Source organism: Lissotriton vulgaris, chromosome 6 (genome assembly GCF_964263255.1).
Source record: "Lissotriton vulgaris chromosome 6, aLisVul1.2, whole genome shotgun sequence".
Taxonomy (NCBI): domain Eukaryota; kingdom Metazoa; phylum Chordata; class Amphibia; order Caudata; family Salamandridae; genus Lissotriton; species Lissotriton vulgaris.
Window position 1 is genome coordinate 1,842,392,325 of NC_141694.1, and position 17,096 is coordinate 1,842,409,420.

The following is a 17,096-nucleotide window of genomic DNA, read 5'->3' on the forward strand; positions in this document are numbered from 1 at the left end:
GCTCCGGACAAAAAAGTTAAAAGGAATGCAGAATCCCACTGCTGCAGCTAAATTTAGCTTGAAAATTCTGAGAAGCGAATACGTAAAAAACAAAAGTTATACATTTGATCAGGAAATATCTGTAGTCCAATTCCATCTTCTGAACACAATATGTTTTTGGGGAGAGAAAATATCCAAAGACAGCAGAATTCTACGGGGATGAGGTGCACACAATGTGCAGTAGCAAATATGAAGTACGGTGGCCTCTGGATGAGCCTTCTAACCTGGGCTCTAAAACTCAAAGTGCGGTAGCATCTGCTTTCTAAAATAGCAACTCAACTGGACTGAAAAGGGCTGAGGGTGTAAGAGTTAAGACATCTTGCCTTATCCAGTGACTAACTGAAATTCAACAGAAGAATGTTGTGCTGTAAATGTGGAACACAAACTGCCACCATATTGCTTTTGAGACTGGCTGCAAGGCTAGAAGTAGCATCCAGAGCTGTATATCCCTTGACATAGTCTCCTTTCACATTTGAAACTGTTGCTTTCTCACACCTTTCTGGGTTTTATATCTGCATTTCAAGTGACAAAAGGCTTTAAATATGCAGCAGAAACTGTGGCAAGTTTTAGTTGCGAACTGTTGCCCTAAGAAAAAAGTCAATTGCCGGCTAGGTCTACAACAATCTTTAATTATGTTAGTCAACGCAGTGTTCATTCAGGTTCTCTTCCTTTCATAGATATCCTCTTCTTGGCTTAAATGTTCCCTAGGACCTCAATCACCACCACTTGGTTCAGAGATCTATAAACTACAGCTCACAGGTTTAAATCCCTGTGGGTCAGCTAAGCCCTTCTCAGATTGTTGAAACCTCCATTGAACTAACTACTGGTATAAGCAGTCCAATTGGACTGGGAATGACAGAAAGGGAATTGCTTACGAGTGATTTTTAGATAATTTGCAATCGTACCTTTACCATCAAGTCAGAGGAGCACAGAAATGACAGCAACGTTCTGAAACACGTGGCACATGTTTCCTTACCATAAACTCCTCTTTCTTAAGAGTGTATTTAACGTTTGTAAACACATGGGTCAGCAGAGAGATCTGCTATTGCTCCCTGCCCCCAAGTCTACCACTTATGGTGAATATGAATTCAGGAAAATCACATGGTCCGCTGCCAGTATTAAGTGACTACGAGATATAGCTCCTTATTCAGGGTAACCAGAAAACATTGTGTTCTGGCAACATACATTTAAACCGCTGCATTTTTAGTGCCAGAGAATGCACAAAACAATGTTTGAATTCCAATAAAAAAGGCACACCATTGTGCATACCATCCTCTTGCTAGTGATGTTTATGTTGACACCTCAAAAACCACAGTTTATCAGGTGTAAGGAAAAGCTCCTAATACATTTCTAGACATGATCATAAAGATAGCACAAACTGACTTTAAGCTTGAAGGCCACAGTTTTGGAGTTAAATGTCAATGTCTTGTATTATAGGGGGCTGTGGGTCAAGAACCCACGCAACTATAAAGCACAATAATCCATTTCCCTGCTCACTCCAAAATCACAATCCCTCTCACCCACTGAGTACTGAAATTACAGCTAGGTAATGTTCACAAACTGCAAGACAGCACTGTCTACCAAACTCTTGGGGTGAACGTACGTCTGTTGCTTATTAGGTGCAGTTTACATCGGCTATCCACAGCCACACTGAGCAGAGCTGCCTCATTGTCCCCTCGGAGCACGCGTCCACTGCGCGTTTCGGGCAGGAAGGCAAGGTCAGTAACCACGATGCCATGGGCTTCCTCCACGTAATACAGCTTCTATAGGAAGACAAGAGAAAGGAAAATTGACAAATGCAAGTAAGATATCTTAAGAATAAGTAGGGACTTTTGTTCTTTGATGAAATATCTTAGAGATAAGAAAAGAAACACTCGAAACTGCATTACTTTTGAAAGTCGCTTGACAAAAAGCTGTGCAAAACCAGTTAAAACAGCGAAGGGATATTGGGTGTAAACAAACATCTGTGTTTTCTTAACTCAAGTTAGGCCTGATGCAGTGCAACACAAAATAGAAGGCACAATCACACTGGTTGTTGGGAAAAGTGCTACATTCTACACAGCAATAACAAAATTACTTATATCACAAAAGATTTGTCAAAAACTCATTTGTAGGAGGGAAGACTTCTTTGATTCTCCACAGTATACAAATGCTCAGTAAAAAACATTTCCACAGGAAGAGTTCTTGCTTTCTTTGAAAGAATAGCTAATGAGGGTGTTGTTGTTAATGGGCACACGTTGATCTTTGGAAGTTGGAAAAAAAATCCATTTAGCTGAAGATATGATTTTATTCCTTTCTCTTACAAAGCAAGTTAAAACACGCTGCAAGCACTAAACCATGTCTTAAACTTCCACCTGAATGGCCTTAGACTTATAAAGTAAGCACCATTTTAGATTTTCCGGAATGGCTTCTTGCTGGTTTACTATCTCTCACATTCAAACTACTATCAAATAATGTAATAGCCTTTAAAAAACAAGAAATAGCTCTACATTGCTGAAACGGTCTGCTGCCGAGAAGGAGCAATGTCAAAGACCAACAGACTGAGAACTTCTGGGGATCCACAATAATCGTGGTGTAGGTCTAGGGAAATGTAATACATGTCACAGTCAATAAAGGGAACAAATGCTCCATGGGTCTAACTGGCCTAAAGCCAACCAGGCAGCGCTCGGTGGGCTGGTAAGGCAGATCAGAGTGTGGGACGGATTTTTGGCTCTTTGTGGGCTTCTTTTACGGTCATCTGGGCTAGATTTGACCGTTCATTTTCTAATATTAAAATTAACATTGGCAACAGCAAGCACAAATCCATGCAGTCTTCCATACCTTATAAAGACATATAAAAAGTTTAAAAATGCCCCAATTTGCAAACATGTGCCACTTTTCTAGACATTTAATTAACTAATGAGGGCTACTGTTATTTTGACGCCTGGTCTATTTTTTGTCCTAGTCCTACCCTGACCTACTCCTGCCTGAGAGAGTCAGAGCCCACCCTATCACATCCACAAAACAATGCAAACAAAACCTACTTTTTAAACCATTCCGAATTTGTGGAGTAAACATGCAAGATTCGGAAAAAGGGGTTGTTGGTAGACTGTGCAGTGGTTGAAGCACAGCAAACACATATTTAAAAGGTTGTAACTGATGACATTACAGGAGAAGCAGGGCTAAGCAGAAAAAACTGAATTTGAAATGTGAGAACTGCTACTATACCTGAAGTGAAAAAGCAATGTATATTGCAACAGATCCTGTCACTGTCCCCAAACCAAGGAATGTCCCAGAGTCACTAGGAAGGAAGGAACACTCTTAGATATGAACATCATATGGTGCCAGATAAACATCACTCACATTGATGGAGAAGAAATGCGTTACTTACCTGCAACTGCAGTTATCCAGTTTTGGTATCTTTCATAGATCCACATGCCTGAATCATTCCCTGTCGTCAGGGTGGGAGTCCCCGGTACATAAAAATAGTAATGTCACATAGACATATACATAGTAATAGGCCAGAGGCCCCTCATTAGTAACATATCCATGTCCTTTTTTTAAAAAAAGGACCAAACTTTGGCCAAGAGCCAATCAGTTATAGAGGGTGGTGACCCTCTAGAACCTTCCTGGAAGGAGCCCTAGTCCCTCAGATTTTCGTAAGCACAGTGCTAAGTAGTACCTACTGAGAGAACCAAGGTGAGCCCTTCCAAGGGAGGTGGGTGGGTTGCACGTGAATCTATGAAATATACCAATACTGGATAACTGCAGTTACAGGTAAGTAATGCATTTCTTATCCAGTATTAGGGGTATCTTTCATAGATTCACATGCCTGAATCAGAGTAGTAAGCAATCATCAGCACATTTCGAATGGTACAACATGTAAAATCACTCGATAATAACATATCAATTGTGAAATATAACAAGTACCAAAATACCATATAAAAGAGAAATGTGCAAGTAGACTGTAGAAAGGTGGGATGAAAGAGAGAAGGCTCACCTCTAGTGAAATAGATGACGGAGCACAGCTTGTCCCTCTGCTGCATCTTTCATAAGTTCAGTATCCAAGCAGTAGTGCCTGGTGAACGTATGCGGCATCTTCCATGTCGCCGCTCTGCATACGTCAACGATGGGTACTCCTGCAAAGAGCGCCACTGAGGTTGAGACCACTCTAGTGGAATGAGCCCGAATTTAGAATGCAGAGGATGTCCTGCTTGTTGATGGCAGAAAGCAATGGCTGCAGAGATCCAACGTGAAATGCTCTGCTTAGTCAATGGAAGACCTTTTCTGGGTCTGCTAAAGGCAACGAATAGTTGGTTGGATTTCCGAAATTGTTCTGTGGATGTAGAACTTTAGACAACGTTTGAGGTCTAGAGAGTGGAGAGACATCTCTACTGCGGAAAGTGGATTTGGGAAGAAAGTCCGCAAGACTATGGGTTCATTAAGGTGGAAGTTAGATGAAACCTTAGGAATGCATTTAGGGTTGGTCCTTAGAATCACTCTGTCCTGTTTGAACTGCAGGAAAGGGTCTTGAATGGAGAAGGCTTGAAGTTCACTTACTCGCCTTGTCGACGTAAGGGCTAGTAAGAGAGCGGTTTTCCAGGAAAGGTATTTGATGTTGGCTCTGTGTATTGGCTCAAAGGGATGTTTCATCAATTGAGCAAGCACAATGTTTAGCTGCCAGGTAGGTGGTAAAGCTCTCACCGGAGGGAACGTCCTGAACAGGCCTTTCAAAAATTGTTTAACAAGTCTATTGGACCAGAGGGAAGCACCAGATGAAGAACACCTGAAACGAGATTTGGCCGCCAGGTGAACTTTTATTGAAGCATGGGCCAATCCTGAGTTTCCCAAATGGAGAAGGTAAGGCAGAATTTGTGCAGGTGATGACGAAAAAGGGTGTATGTTGTTTGCTTTACACCATATACAGAACCTTTTCCATTTCAGGGAATACGTCTTGATGGTACTGTCGGCCCGAGCCTGGGCTAAGACCTCCCTGCATTCCCGAGGAATGTCTAAGTTCTGGAATTCTCTGAACTCAGGAGCCAAGCCGATAATTTGAGAGATGCTGCATCCAGATGCTGGACTTGCCCGTGGTTCATTGTGAGGAGAGTTGGGCATGGTTTGAATGGGATCGGCGGTTCCAGTGATAGGAGATGAAGCTCCGTTAACCAGTGTTGGTGCGCCCACGCTGGGGCTATCAAGATCAGGGTGCAATGCTCTGCCTTCAGTTTCTGGATGACCCTGGGAATTAGGGGAAATGGAGGAAATGCATATGCAAAGACGTTGCACCATGCGATCGAAAATGCATTCCTTAGAGATCCCTTCTGGGGATGCCAGCTTGTGTAATGTTGGCGTTTTGCGTTGTGCTTGGTTGCAAACAGATCCAGGTGAGGTCTTCCTCATCGGGAGAATATGGAGTTGAGAAGTTGTTGATCCAGCTCCCACTCGTGGCATACAGAGCGTTGTCTGCTCAGAGAGTCCGCCAGGACATTGTCCGTCCCTGGGACGTACTGTGCCCAAAGGGAAATGTTGTTTCGAAGTAGCCATTTCCAAATCGGTTGAGATTCTTGAGACAACGTCAGAGAGCGAGTTCCCCCCGTTTGTTTAGATAGTGCATTGTGGTGGTGTTGTCTGTTCTCACAAGTACTGGAGAATCCTTGATCCGGGGCAAGATAGCTCTGAGCGCAAGGTAGACTGCTCTTAACTCAAGAAGGTTTATGTGCAGTTGCTTCTCTGCAGGGGACCACTGCCTGTTGATCTGGAGTTCCTGAAGGAACGCACCCCATCCTTCTAAGGACGCATCTGTGGTTATCACATGTGGCGAAACTGGAAGTAGGAAGGGAAGACCCTGCATAAGATTCTGTGGGTGAAGCCACCAGTGTAGAGCTTGGACAATGGAAGGAGTTATCCGGATTACATCGTCGAAAGATCCAGTACATTGGATCCACTGAGTGGATAGCGCCTCCTGAAGTGGACGCATACGAAGGCGGCAGTATGGAACTAACAGGATGTTCGAGGTCATCATCCCTAACAAGGATTTGTACAGGCGCACCGTGATGGTCTTTTTGGCCTGAATACGGGCGGCCAAGAATATCAGCTTGAATTGACGCTCCTGTGAAGGGAAAGCCTTTTTCGGAGCTGTATCTAGGACAGCGCTAAGGTAAGTGAGGCGCTAAGAAGGCTGAAGGACAGATTTCTCTTGGTTGAGAGCAAGTCCCAGGTCGTTGAAGAGTTGAAGACAGGTGTTGGAGGACTTGGTCACGCCTGTGAAAGTAGGTGCCCTGACAAGCCAGTCGTCTAAGTACGGGAAGACCTGGTGATGTGTTGGCGGAGGTACGCTGCTACTGGAGACAGGCAATTTAGGCCGAAGGGCAGTACCCGAAACTGGTAGTGTTTGCCAGCCACAACGAACCTGAGGAATTGCTTGTGGTTTCTGTGGATCGGTATATGAAAGTAAGCGTCTTGAAGGTCTAAAGACACCATGATGTTGTTCGCATTGAGGAGTTGCAGCACCTCCTGGATGGACACCATACGGAATGACTGTTTCTTGAGGTATTTGTTGAGATCTCTTAAGTCCAATATAGGTCTCAATTTTTTCTCCTTCTTTCGAATTAAGAAGAATCGGGAGTAGAATCCCTTGCCCTTTTGACCTCGGGGGACTCTTTCCATCGCTCCTTTCTGGAGCATTAGTAAGAGTTCCAATTGTAGCAGATGTAGATTCTTGTGCAGCATTGGGCGTGGAGGATTTTGAGGAGGAGTTTCTACGAACTCCAGAGAGTGTCCGAATTGAACAAGTTGGAGGACCCACCGATCCGTTGTAATTTGTTGCCAATTGTGTAGGAAGGATGAAATTCTTCCTCCAACTTTGCAAGGTGGAGAAGAAGTGGAGACCTGTGGCAGAGAGAAGCCATTGCCTTCTGGCTGTGTCCTTCTTTCCTCCTCGACCACGAAAGGAAGACTTGTTGTAGGACAACTGGTTTTGTTGTTGTCTCTGTTGGTACTGGGGTTTGTACTGCTGATTTGAGCTGTACGAGGATTTGTACCCTTGATAGTCACCTCTTGTTGATTGACCTCTTCCTCTGGAGCCCTGAAAGGAAGGATTTTTATACTGGAGGGTACCCAGTGCCTTTGCGGTATCAGTATCTTTTTTGATACCTTGAAGCATCTCATCGATGTGTTGTCCAAACAGAAGTTGGCCATCATACGACATGTCTAATACTTTAGTCTGAACTTCAAGTCGGAAAGATGTTGCTTTGAGCCAACCTTGTCGCCTCAGGACTGCAGCTCCTGCCAGCTGACAGAACCCCGTGGATGCGATATCCAACGCAACATCAATCATCTCCGAGGCTGAACGTTCGCCTTCAAGGAGAATCTTTTTTGCCTCTTCCTTCTGTTCTTCTGACAGTGATCCCAAATATGGGGCGATATCGGCCCACATCTGACGGTTGTAGCGTCCTAACAGTGCCAAAGAGTTTGCCACACGCATTGTTAGTGCTGACATAGAGGAAACCCGCTTTCCAATGTTGTCGAGTTTTCTGCCCTCCTTATCTGGCGGCGCAGTCAGCGCAGCAGATGGATTTTTTGATTTGCGCTGCGCTGCCTGAGTAATGACCGAGTCCGGCTTTGGATGGGCAGTAAGGCAAGCTGGAGCCGTGTCCGGAACTCTATATTTTTTGTCCAGTCTGGGCAGAACTGGAGGCAAAGATGAAGGGTTTTGCATTATTTTCACCCTTGGTCCCCAATATAGTCAATGATGGGAATGGACCGTACAGCCTTTTTGAATGGTTCCTTAAAATCGTAAAGGAAGCAGTCCTGTTGTTCTGTGGTCATTTGGATTTTAAAACGCGACGCCACCCTTTCTAAGATATTATGGAATCCTCCAATGTCTTCTGGGGGCGAATCTGCTTGTGGTAGTACAGGGGATGCCAGACATGGAATAACGTAGTCATCCCATTCGTCCTGTGTGTCCTGGAGTTCCCCCTTCCTCTCGTTGTTGCTCTTCTTCTTCTTCCTCATCTGAGGATGGTGGAGGACGTGAAGGAGCAGGATCTGTCTGAAGCACTAGAGGTGTAGGCCTAGGTCTAGGTGGAGGTGACACTACTGGCGGTGGGGCAGATCTGTCACTATGGATGCTGGGAGACACAACATAGGCTGTGAAGGAGGACGAGGAGGAGGCTGATATTCCTCCTGGTATTCCACTTCATCCTGTTCTTGGTGTTCACAATCTGAACTTTCATGAAGTTTTACGTGCAGTTCAGATGGGCTGGTTGCTGTTTGGAACATAGAGCCCTCATCAGAGACTTCAGTGTCCAGAAGATGAGAAGGTGGTAGTGCCTGGACTCTGCTCGGAGAGGTCAATTCCGGCGTCAGAGTACGCTTAGTAATCTTGAAGTGCGTATACGCATACTTCAAGGGAGGAGACTATCGTTGTCGAGCCCGTCGACGACGGGGGAACGTCGACAATCAATCTAGAAGCCGTCGTCGACAGCGATTTCTTCGTCGACTGCTTTGTCGACGAAGTTGTCGACGTCGATGGAGCCTTTATCGTCGACGATGAAGAGGATTTTGTCGACGATGAAGAGGATTTTGTCGATGATGAAGAGGATTTTGTCGATGATGAAGAGGATTTTGTCGATGATGAAGAGGATTTAGTCGACGATGAAGAGGATTTAGTCGACGATGAAGAGGATTTAGTCGACGACGATGGAACTATCGTCGACGACGACGATTTTGACTTCGTCAACTTGGAAGCGCTAGTCGACGGTGGCGTCGTCGACGATTTCTTGATCACAATAATAGATGGAACAGACCTACCCGTCGACGACGAGGATGTAGTGGTCGTCGACGTAGATGACAAGGATATCGCCACCAACGTGGAGATAGTTGCTGACGACGCCGTCACAGGCAGAGCTGAAGACGTCGTGAAAGGTTTCTTGGAGGTAGGATTCTAAAGAGAAACCTTCACAGCCATGGCCTTTGAACGAACCTCTGAAGACTTGGGCGTCTTCTTTTGAGGTGGCTCCAAAGATGGTCCTGGGGATGACGTTCTAGGCCTTTTGGGAGAGGAATGTGCACTCCTGATGGAACACTCACTCTCACCTGAAGAGACTGCCTGGTCCTGGTCTTTCAGTCTCTGAAGCCATATCAACAGGCTCTCTGTCCTTGAGAGTTTTAGCCGAAAAAGTACGGCAGACTTTGCAATCCTTTGCAGAGTGGTCAGGGTAGAGACAATAAAGGCAGTCCTCATGCCCGTCATCTACATGAAGCCTATTTTTGCCACAAGAAGCACAAGGTCTAAAAAGACCCCTTTTTGGAGTATCAGCCATGGTGAACTGAAAACCCCTCACAGAGAAATAATTCTGAGAGAAGGGGGGGCGGAGCTAGCCAGCGTTGATGGCGGACGTGTGAGCTTTCGGCTCCTCGCCTAAGCCCCAATATTATCCTGCTCATATATCCTAGAAAGTGCCCGTTTTGCCGTGAGCGGAGACCCTACACCCTCCGGCGCCACCGGACCCGACTAAGAAGTCCAGTGGGCTCGGGCGGGCGCTCACCTCCGAGAAATCACAGCGGAGATCTGCGACGCAGTGAGGCGGCAGACCAGGCCTGAAGCCGCGGTCTGTCCTGTGGTACGGGCCGAGCGACGTCACCCGACGTGCGGCCCCTGGACATTGGAGGAGACAGGGTGCTCCGCGCTTGGACGCGCGAGAAGACTTTTCGCCACCGGAGCATCCCCCGACTCTCTCCTGACACCCGCAGCGGACAGATCAACACCCCCACACAGAAGACCCGCGGCGAAGCGCCGTAGGTACATCAGCAATCCGGCGCGGAGCGCAGTGACTCAGGGACAGCCACGGACACAGGCAGACCCGGGAACGCTCGGAGGCCCCCGTGCTTCAGCGTAGCTGATAGAAGGTACTGACTGCGGCAGGGCAGGGGGGCTAAGACTGCTCAGTGAAGCGCAGGGGATTGACTGGCACCCCTAACAGCCATCTTGGCGCGCTCGCTCCTCTAGTCCACGCCAGGCCACTGGTGGCGGTAAATAGGCGGCTGGTGCATCACCACTACGACCCTGTCTGTCCTGGGAAGAAGGGGCCCCCACCGAAGTCGAGCCACACTGCACAAAGGAGGGATCATGGGGAAAAATGATGCTACCCAGGCGAAGCTCTCATTTGACCGCCGCAAGCCGAAGGGGTCCGAGGTGCCAGCTCCGGAGGCCTCCCCTAAAGGGCCAGCGACGGCAACCCCGGCTCCTACAGAGCTTAGAGAACTCTTGGCTGCTATGGAAAAGGGCATCCAAAACAGCATTGAGGCAGTGGGCTCCAAGATAGACGCTTTGTCATACCGCATGGACCGCATGGCGGAGCGAGTAGACAAACATGCGGAGCGCCTGGATATGGCGGAACGCCGCCTTACGGAGGCCGAGGAAGCTCAGACCGAATGGGACAAGGATAGGAAGCAATTCGGCAGGCTGCTGCAGGTAATCCGTGACAAAGCTGAGGATTTAGAAGCGCGCTCCCGCAGATCGAACATTCGTATAACGGGGGTGGCAGAATCGACTCGGACTGGCAAGATGGAGCTCTATGTCGAGAACTTGTTGAAAGTACTGCTTGGAGAGGAAGCTTTCTCCCCGATGTTCATCGTGGAGCGTGCGCACCGCACGCTGGGCCCTCAACCACAGCCTGGCGCACCTCCCCGTCCCATCATTGCGAAGCTCCTGAATTACCGGGACTGAGACATAGCTTTGCGCTTGGCTAGGGAAAAGGGTAAGCTGCAGATGGAAGGCATGGACATTTCCCTATACCCGGACTTTACTGCCAAAGTACAGGAGGAGCGCCGGCAGTTTGCACCACATAAAAAGCAACTACGCGAGCTGGGACTCGACTATGCGATGCTTTACCCTGCCAAGCTAAGAATTAATACAGGTGGGAGATCATACTTCTTTACGGACCCCAAAGAACTGCAAAAGTCCCTGAAGGTATGGGCCCGGGAGCGTAAGGAGCAACAACAGCACCCTCCTTACGGAGGACGTGACTTGTCTCCCCGCCGTAAATGTGCTACACCTCCCCCAGTGGGGGCAGTAAGTCCGGTATATTTGGGGACTGTGAATTGTGGGGGGTGGGGGGGGGGGGGGGGGGGGAGTGACGGCACTGTATAGCGTCCTCCTTACAATGGCTCTGGGGAAAACGGCATGGGGAGCTGCTGTGGAATGACACTTGAATACAAGGTCGGGATCAGAGGGAGCTGGGGATGGGGGAGAGGGGACCTACCCCCCCCCCCCCTTGTTTCCCCATGAACGCAAATCGTTATGGGCACTGGAATGGTCTTGGGGCTGAACTGGGGAACCGAACTGGAAGTGCATTTTGTAACCGTTGGTGGTTCTGTACAGTTTCGGCGCGCTTTGCCCCCGTGCTTTTGGTTGTGATACTCACTAGGGAGTTGGGTTTTGAACTGCCTAACGGACTATGGTTTTTGGGTTGCTGGGGATTATTGTGGGGACCTGTCTGGCCGGGTTGGGGGTGGTCAGCTGTGGGTGGGTGAGGGACCGGGGGGTGGGGACTAAGGATAGGTTGGTTGGGATTTTTTGTTTTGGAATGTTGAAGAGCCCGAAGTTTGCTACGAGTGATTGGATCTGTGGAAATGTCAATGTATGGAGTGGCTGGCTAGCCACAAATGGTAATGATGCCCTACAGTGTTGTGCTCTCTCTGCCCCTGAAGCCACAGTGGTCTGTAATGTGCTGCAATGTCTACAACTGTAATGTCTGCTCACACACAGGCCCATCACATGCTCAAACTAATGACCTGGAATTTGCGTGGATTGAATGATTACCGTAAGCTGAGAAAGGTCCTTAACTATCTACACAGGCATCACGTAGACTTGGCCCTATTGCAGGAAACACACTTGCCTACCAACAGTAAGATGTTGCAAACCAGGGGGTTGGCAGGTAGTATCGTGGCAGCGGGTTTCACCACACACTCCCGAGGGGTGCTTACTTGGGCCAACCCCTCCTCGAGATTGAAGTTGACCCCGGTGCATGTGGACTTGGAGGGTAGGTATGTCCTAGCTAGGTGTGTGGGGAGAGGACTGGATCTGTTGTTGGTGAATGTCTATGGCCCCAATTATGATAATCTGGAATTTTACACGACCCTGTCCGCTAAATGTAGGCCACACGCTCAGTCCAACATGTTGTGGGGAGGGGACTTCAACTTCGTGTTTGACCCCGCCAAGGACCGTTCCACGGGCCCAACCCGGAGACCGGTCGCATCTGCCGCCTATATGAAGGCAGAGATGAGCAAATTGGACCTAGTGGATGTCTGGAGGGACAAGCACCCCATGCAGGGAGGATTCACACACTACTCAGCTTACCACAACATACATACGAGGATAGACTTCTGGCTGGCCTCCCCTCCGGTCCTTAGTGGTATTAGCTCTTGTGAGGTTCTCCCGCGCACTCTCTCTGACCACTCCCCCGTGCTGATTCACCTTTCCACTGCCAGGAAGGGGATTCCACCCTATACCTGGCGGTTCCCCCCCTTTGCACTACTGGACGACGCATTCCGAGGGAAAATGGCGGAGGATATAGAACATTACTTCGCTACCAATATCAACTCGGTTGACGATTTCTTTACGGTCTGGGAGGCCTTTAAAGTGTACATTAGAGGAATGGCCATGTCCAAACACTCTAGCGTGCTACGCACCATTAGGCGAGACCTTTCCGGCTTAGAAACAAAACTAGCAGACTTGGAGAATCGTGGGCTAGTGGCTCCTAGTAGCGATGATGGTTCGGCGCTGTCGCAACTGTTGTCGGAATATAACACGCTAGCGGACAGAGAAGTTCTATTCATGGGCAAGTACGCCACTGCTCGGGCATATGGTGAGGGGGAGAGGCCAGGGGCGTTATTAGCTCGTATGGTCAAGGGCTCCCGGAGACCCTTGGTGATTGACGAACTGCAGACCCCGGAGGGCGACAGAGTTGCAGAGGAGGATCAAATACTGGAGACCTTTAGGTGCTATTATACGGAACTCTATCGTTCCAAAGCAGAGGGTGCGGAAAACGAAATTGACGACTACCTAGAACACATCTCCATGCCATTCCTCAAGAATTCGGATAGGGAATTTCTGATGGCCCCAATACACGAAGATGAGATTTTAGAGACCCTGGGGAGCATGAGGTCAGGCAGTGCTCCGGGCTCCGACGGTCTTACGGTGGGCTTTTACAAAGCCTTCAAAGATCTTCTACTCCCACACCTAATAACCCTCTTTGACACTATTTGCGAGGATGGTGAGATGCCACTCTCCATGCGGGAAGCTTTGCTGATTACGATCCCCAAGCCGGGGAAACCCCCAGACCTCTGCGGCTCGTACAGACCGCTCAGCTTACTGAACGTTGACGCAAAATTGTATGCCAAAGTGCTGGCCAGTCGGCTGGCTTTACTGGTTCCAGAGCTGGTCGCTCCGGAGCAATCTGGATTCGTCCCTAGCAGGAACTTAACCTATAACATTCGCACGGTACTGGGCACGATACAACATGTTAAACAGAAGAACCGCGCGTTGGCGCTTTTCCTGGACATGGAAAAGGCGTTCGACTCTGTCGAATGGCCGTTCATGATCAGAGTATTGCGAAAACTGGGCCTGGGAGAACCGTTCTTGCAAAGGATAGGGGCACTGTACCATCGCCCCTCGGCCCGACTACGGCTGGGAGATAGGGTTTCAGAGCCGATGCACATCAGTAGAGGAACGCGACAGGGATGTCCCCTGTCGCCCCTACTCTATGCACTGGTAGCAGAGCCACTAGCCTGTGCCATACGTGAGTACCATAGTCTGGAAGGTATCAGCTTCCCCACCTATAAAATAGGTATCTCGACGTATGCTGACGACACTTTGCTATACGTCCGTGAACCGGAGTCCAATCTAACCCCGATCCTCAGAGAAGTAGTCCGCTTCGGTTCACTCTCTGGACTTCGGGTGAATTGGGACAAGTCTATTGCCTTCCCCCTGACCCCTTTGACATGGAGTATCCTCTGCAGTGGACAGACGAATCGGTCAGATACTTGGGCATCCGCCTACACACTGACCCCGAGATCCTGATCCGGGACAACTATGGAATCGCATTTAATAAACTGGCAGACGACGTGGATGCCTGGATCAGACTCCCACTTTCACTACTAGGCAGGATCGCCATCATGAAAATGATAGTGCTACCCCGGTTCCTCTTCCTCTTCATGAACATCCCGGTGGTCCTGTCGAGGGTTTTCTTCAAGCGGCTCACGCAGGTCTTGATCAGGCTGGCCTGGGGCGGGAAACAACCCCGAGTCAACTGGGCGACTCTGACTCTCCCATGTGAGATGGGGGGATTGGGGGCTCCGGATCTGGAACGCTACTATCGAGTGGCGCAGGCGACACACCTACACTCATGGATCCACGGTGACGCACGCACGCCGCATCTCATTCTAGAGAGGCTGTTTGCCGATCCGCTCCCCCTGCCTGCCATGATCTGCCTTCCTACGGACCGTTCAGTTGGGCGGATGGACTCACTTAGGGCAACCAACCACGCCTGGCACGCTCTGGCAAGAGCGCGAGGCTGTGAACTGATGTATTCCCCACTGATGCCAGTGGCCTGGGCCCTCTGGCTAGACCCGCTTAACGAGAAAGGCGTGATAGAGGCTCTGCGTGCCCTAGGCATAGTGAAAATGGAGGACTTGTTCTTGGAGGGCACTCTAAAAACCTGGGAACAACTCCCCCCCCCACTGCAACGGGCCCCTCCTTGTTGCAAAGATTCCAGTTCCACAGGCTCCGCTCAGCTTTCCGGGAGATACTGGGCCCTACACTGGAGGAACCTGAGGAGATCCCCGAACTGACGTATATTATTAAAACCAAAGCGCCTACTAAACTGGTTTCACAGGTTAACAAGTTAGGGGTGTCGCATCAGACACTACCATCTTCTAAAGCTAGAGCAGCGTGGGAAAATGATCTCCAAGTCCCCATAGACGACGCTATGTGGCGATATTGCTGCTCCAATACTCGAAGAATTTCTCTAAATGGCAGACACCGGCTGGTGCACTTTAAGTTCCTACAGCGGGTGTACTACACCCCCAAGCAGCTACAACGCTACGGCCTTCGCGCTTCCGCGGAGTGCGAACGCTGTCGAGCTCAGGTCGCTGATTTCTATCATTTGGCATGGCTCTGCCCTGGGGTGTGGTCCTTCTGGGAGGAGGTATTTGCGGAGCTCGACCGGATTCTGGGGGAGCCGCTGCAGAGATCTCCGGCACTTGCACTACTTGGTTTCTCCAAACCGCTAGCCCCCTCGCTGCGCAGGCTGGTGGACATGGCGTTGTTGTTAGCCAGGAGAGTGATCGCTGCTTGCTGGATGCGCGGGCCACTCCCTACCAAAGCGAGATGGCTTAGGGACTTACAATACTGTTGCACCCAAACAGAATTGTACAGCGAATTGCTGCCGCCCAAAAGCAGGCCGAAAAACTTCTGGGACCTTTATAAGGAACACTTACACAAAGGGGAGGAGGGCGGCTCTGACACCTCTGAGATTGATGAGCTCCAGGCTCAGGGGATGGACTGTGGTTTGGGTTCAGGAACCTCACCCCGGGGGGAGGAATGATGTTTGGAGTGTAAGAGCGAGGGAGGCGGAGTGGATGTATACTCCTCGTGGGAGGCGGGCAGGGGGGGAATTAGAGTAAGGGGCGGCACGGGTGGGGGGATGGTTCGAAACACACGTAGGGCACACCCAGCATTGTTAGTAATGGGAGATTGGTAAGGATTCCACGATTACACTCGAGAGCACACAGGGGGGGGGGGAGTTGGGGGAGTTTTGGGGGTAGTTTCCTTTCACGTTATTTTGTTATGAGACCGCAATGTTATGTTTGCATTTTGAGACAGCCGACTGCTCTGTTGCGCTATTTAAGGCTTACAGTGGGAGATATGCCTTGTAGTTGCTGATCTGATTCCACTACATCTCGCCGCCGGGCCTCCGGGATGCCGGCATTCTGGCTGTGTACAGTGTTCCCTGAGTATAGACCATCGGGTCCTTAAGCTGTATTTTCCAATATAATGTGGAACTGTAAGATCTGTCTATGTTAATGAACGGCTATGCTATTAATAAAGGTCTTTCAAAAAAAAAAAAAAAATAAATAATTGAGAGAAAATTTTGGGAAAAAATCCAGAAATACAGGAAAGCTGAGCAGAGCTCAGTAGAGACTCCCTTAGCATGACGTGCGGTAGAACATTTGAGGGACTAGGGCTCCTTCCAGGAAGGTTCTAGAGGGTGGTGATAGCCGATTGGCTCTTGGCCAAAGTTTGGTCCTTTTTTACAAAAGGACATGGATATGTTACTAATGCGAGGCCTCTGGCCAATTACTATGTATGTCTATATGACATTACTCTTTTTATGTACCGGGGACTCCCACCCCGACAACTGGGAACGATTCAGGCATGTGATTCTATGAAAGATACCCCTAATACTGGGTAAGTTGTACATGTCAAACATCTATTTTCAGCTGCATTCAGCCATAAGCAGAGCACGTCAATGTTAATATGCAAGCTTCTGAAAGGGAAGTGTGACTGCACAACTAATGTGGTATGAGTCTCTGTCCTTCTCAGTTGTAGGAGTACAAGTGTATGTACCTGCACGTTCAAATGTATGCAGGTCTGTACACAAAAGTGCTGTAATCCCTGCTTCCTAATAGGCATATACAATCAAGTGAGGTAAATTCAAGTACCTAGTAACCAGTGCTTAAATTTGAGCTGGCGGTTTCGGGTATACAGCACCGGAACTTAATTTTCAAAACCGGCACTAATGACAGTCTATCCACACTAGCCCCAGACCAAGCCTTTGAGAAAACCTAGTCCAGGAACAGCTACAAAAAGAAGTAACAACAGACCAAACTACATTCTGGAACCAATCAAGACCCTTCAGACATTTCCCATGTGGGAACTGTGTAGCATGCCCACAGACATATACAACCAAGGAGGTGGATATAGGTACAGGCAACGCATGGCGACTAAAAGACTTCAGCAACTGCAATACTGAGGGGGTTATGTATCTACTAACATGCCCATGTGATCTCAA

The 17,096-nt window shown here is 48.9% G+C and overlaps 1 protein-coding gene across 1 annotated transcript in view; it reads right to left on the reverse strand.

The window, feature by feature from the left end:
* Nucleotides 1-17,096, reverse strand: part of PREB (prolactin regulatory element binding) — a 101,265-nt gene that overhangs the window by 12,729 nt on the left and 71,440 nt on the right. Inside the window, exons 7-8 of the mRNA XM_086928142.1 lie at nt 3,247-3,319; nt 1,643-1,802 (exon numbers count right to left, since the gene is read on the reverse strand). Coding sequence (XP_086784268.1) covers nt 1,643-1,802; nt 3,247-3,319 — 233 coding nt within the window. The remainder of the gene's footprint in view (nt 1-1,642; nt 1,803-3,246; nt 3,320-17,096) is intronic.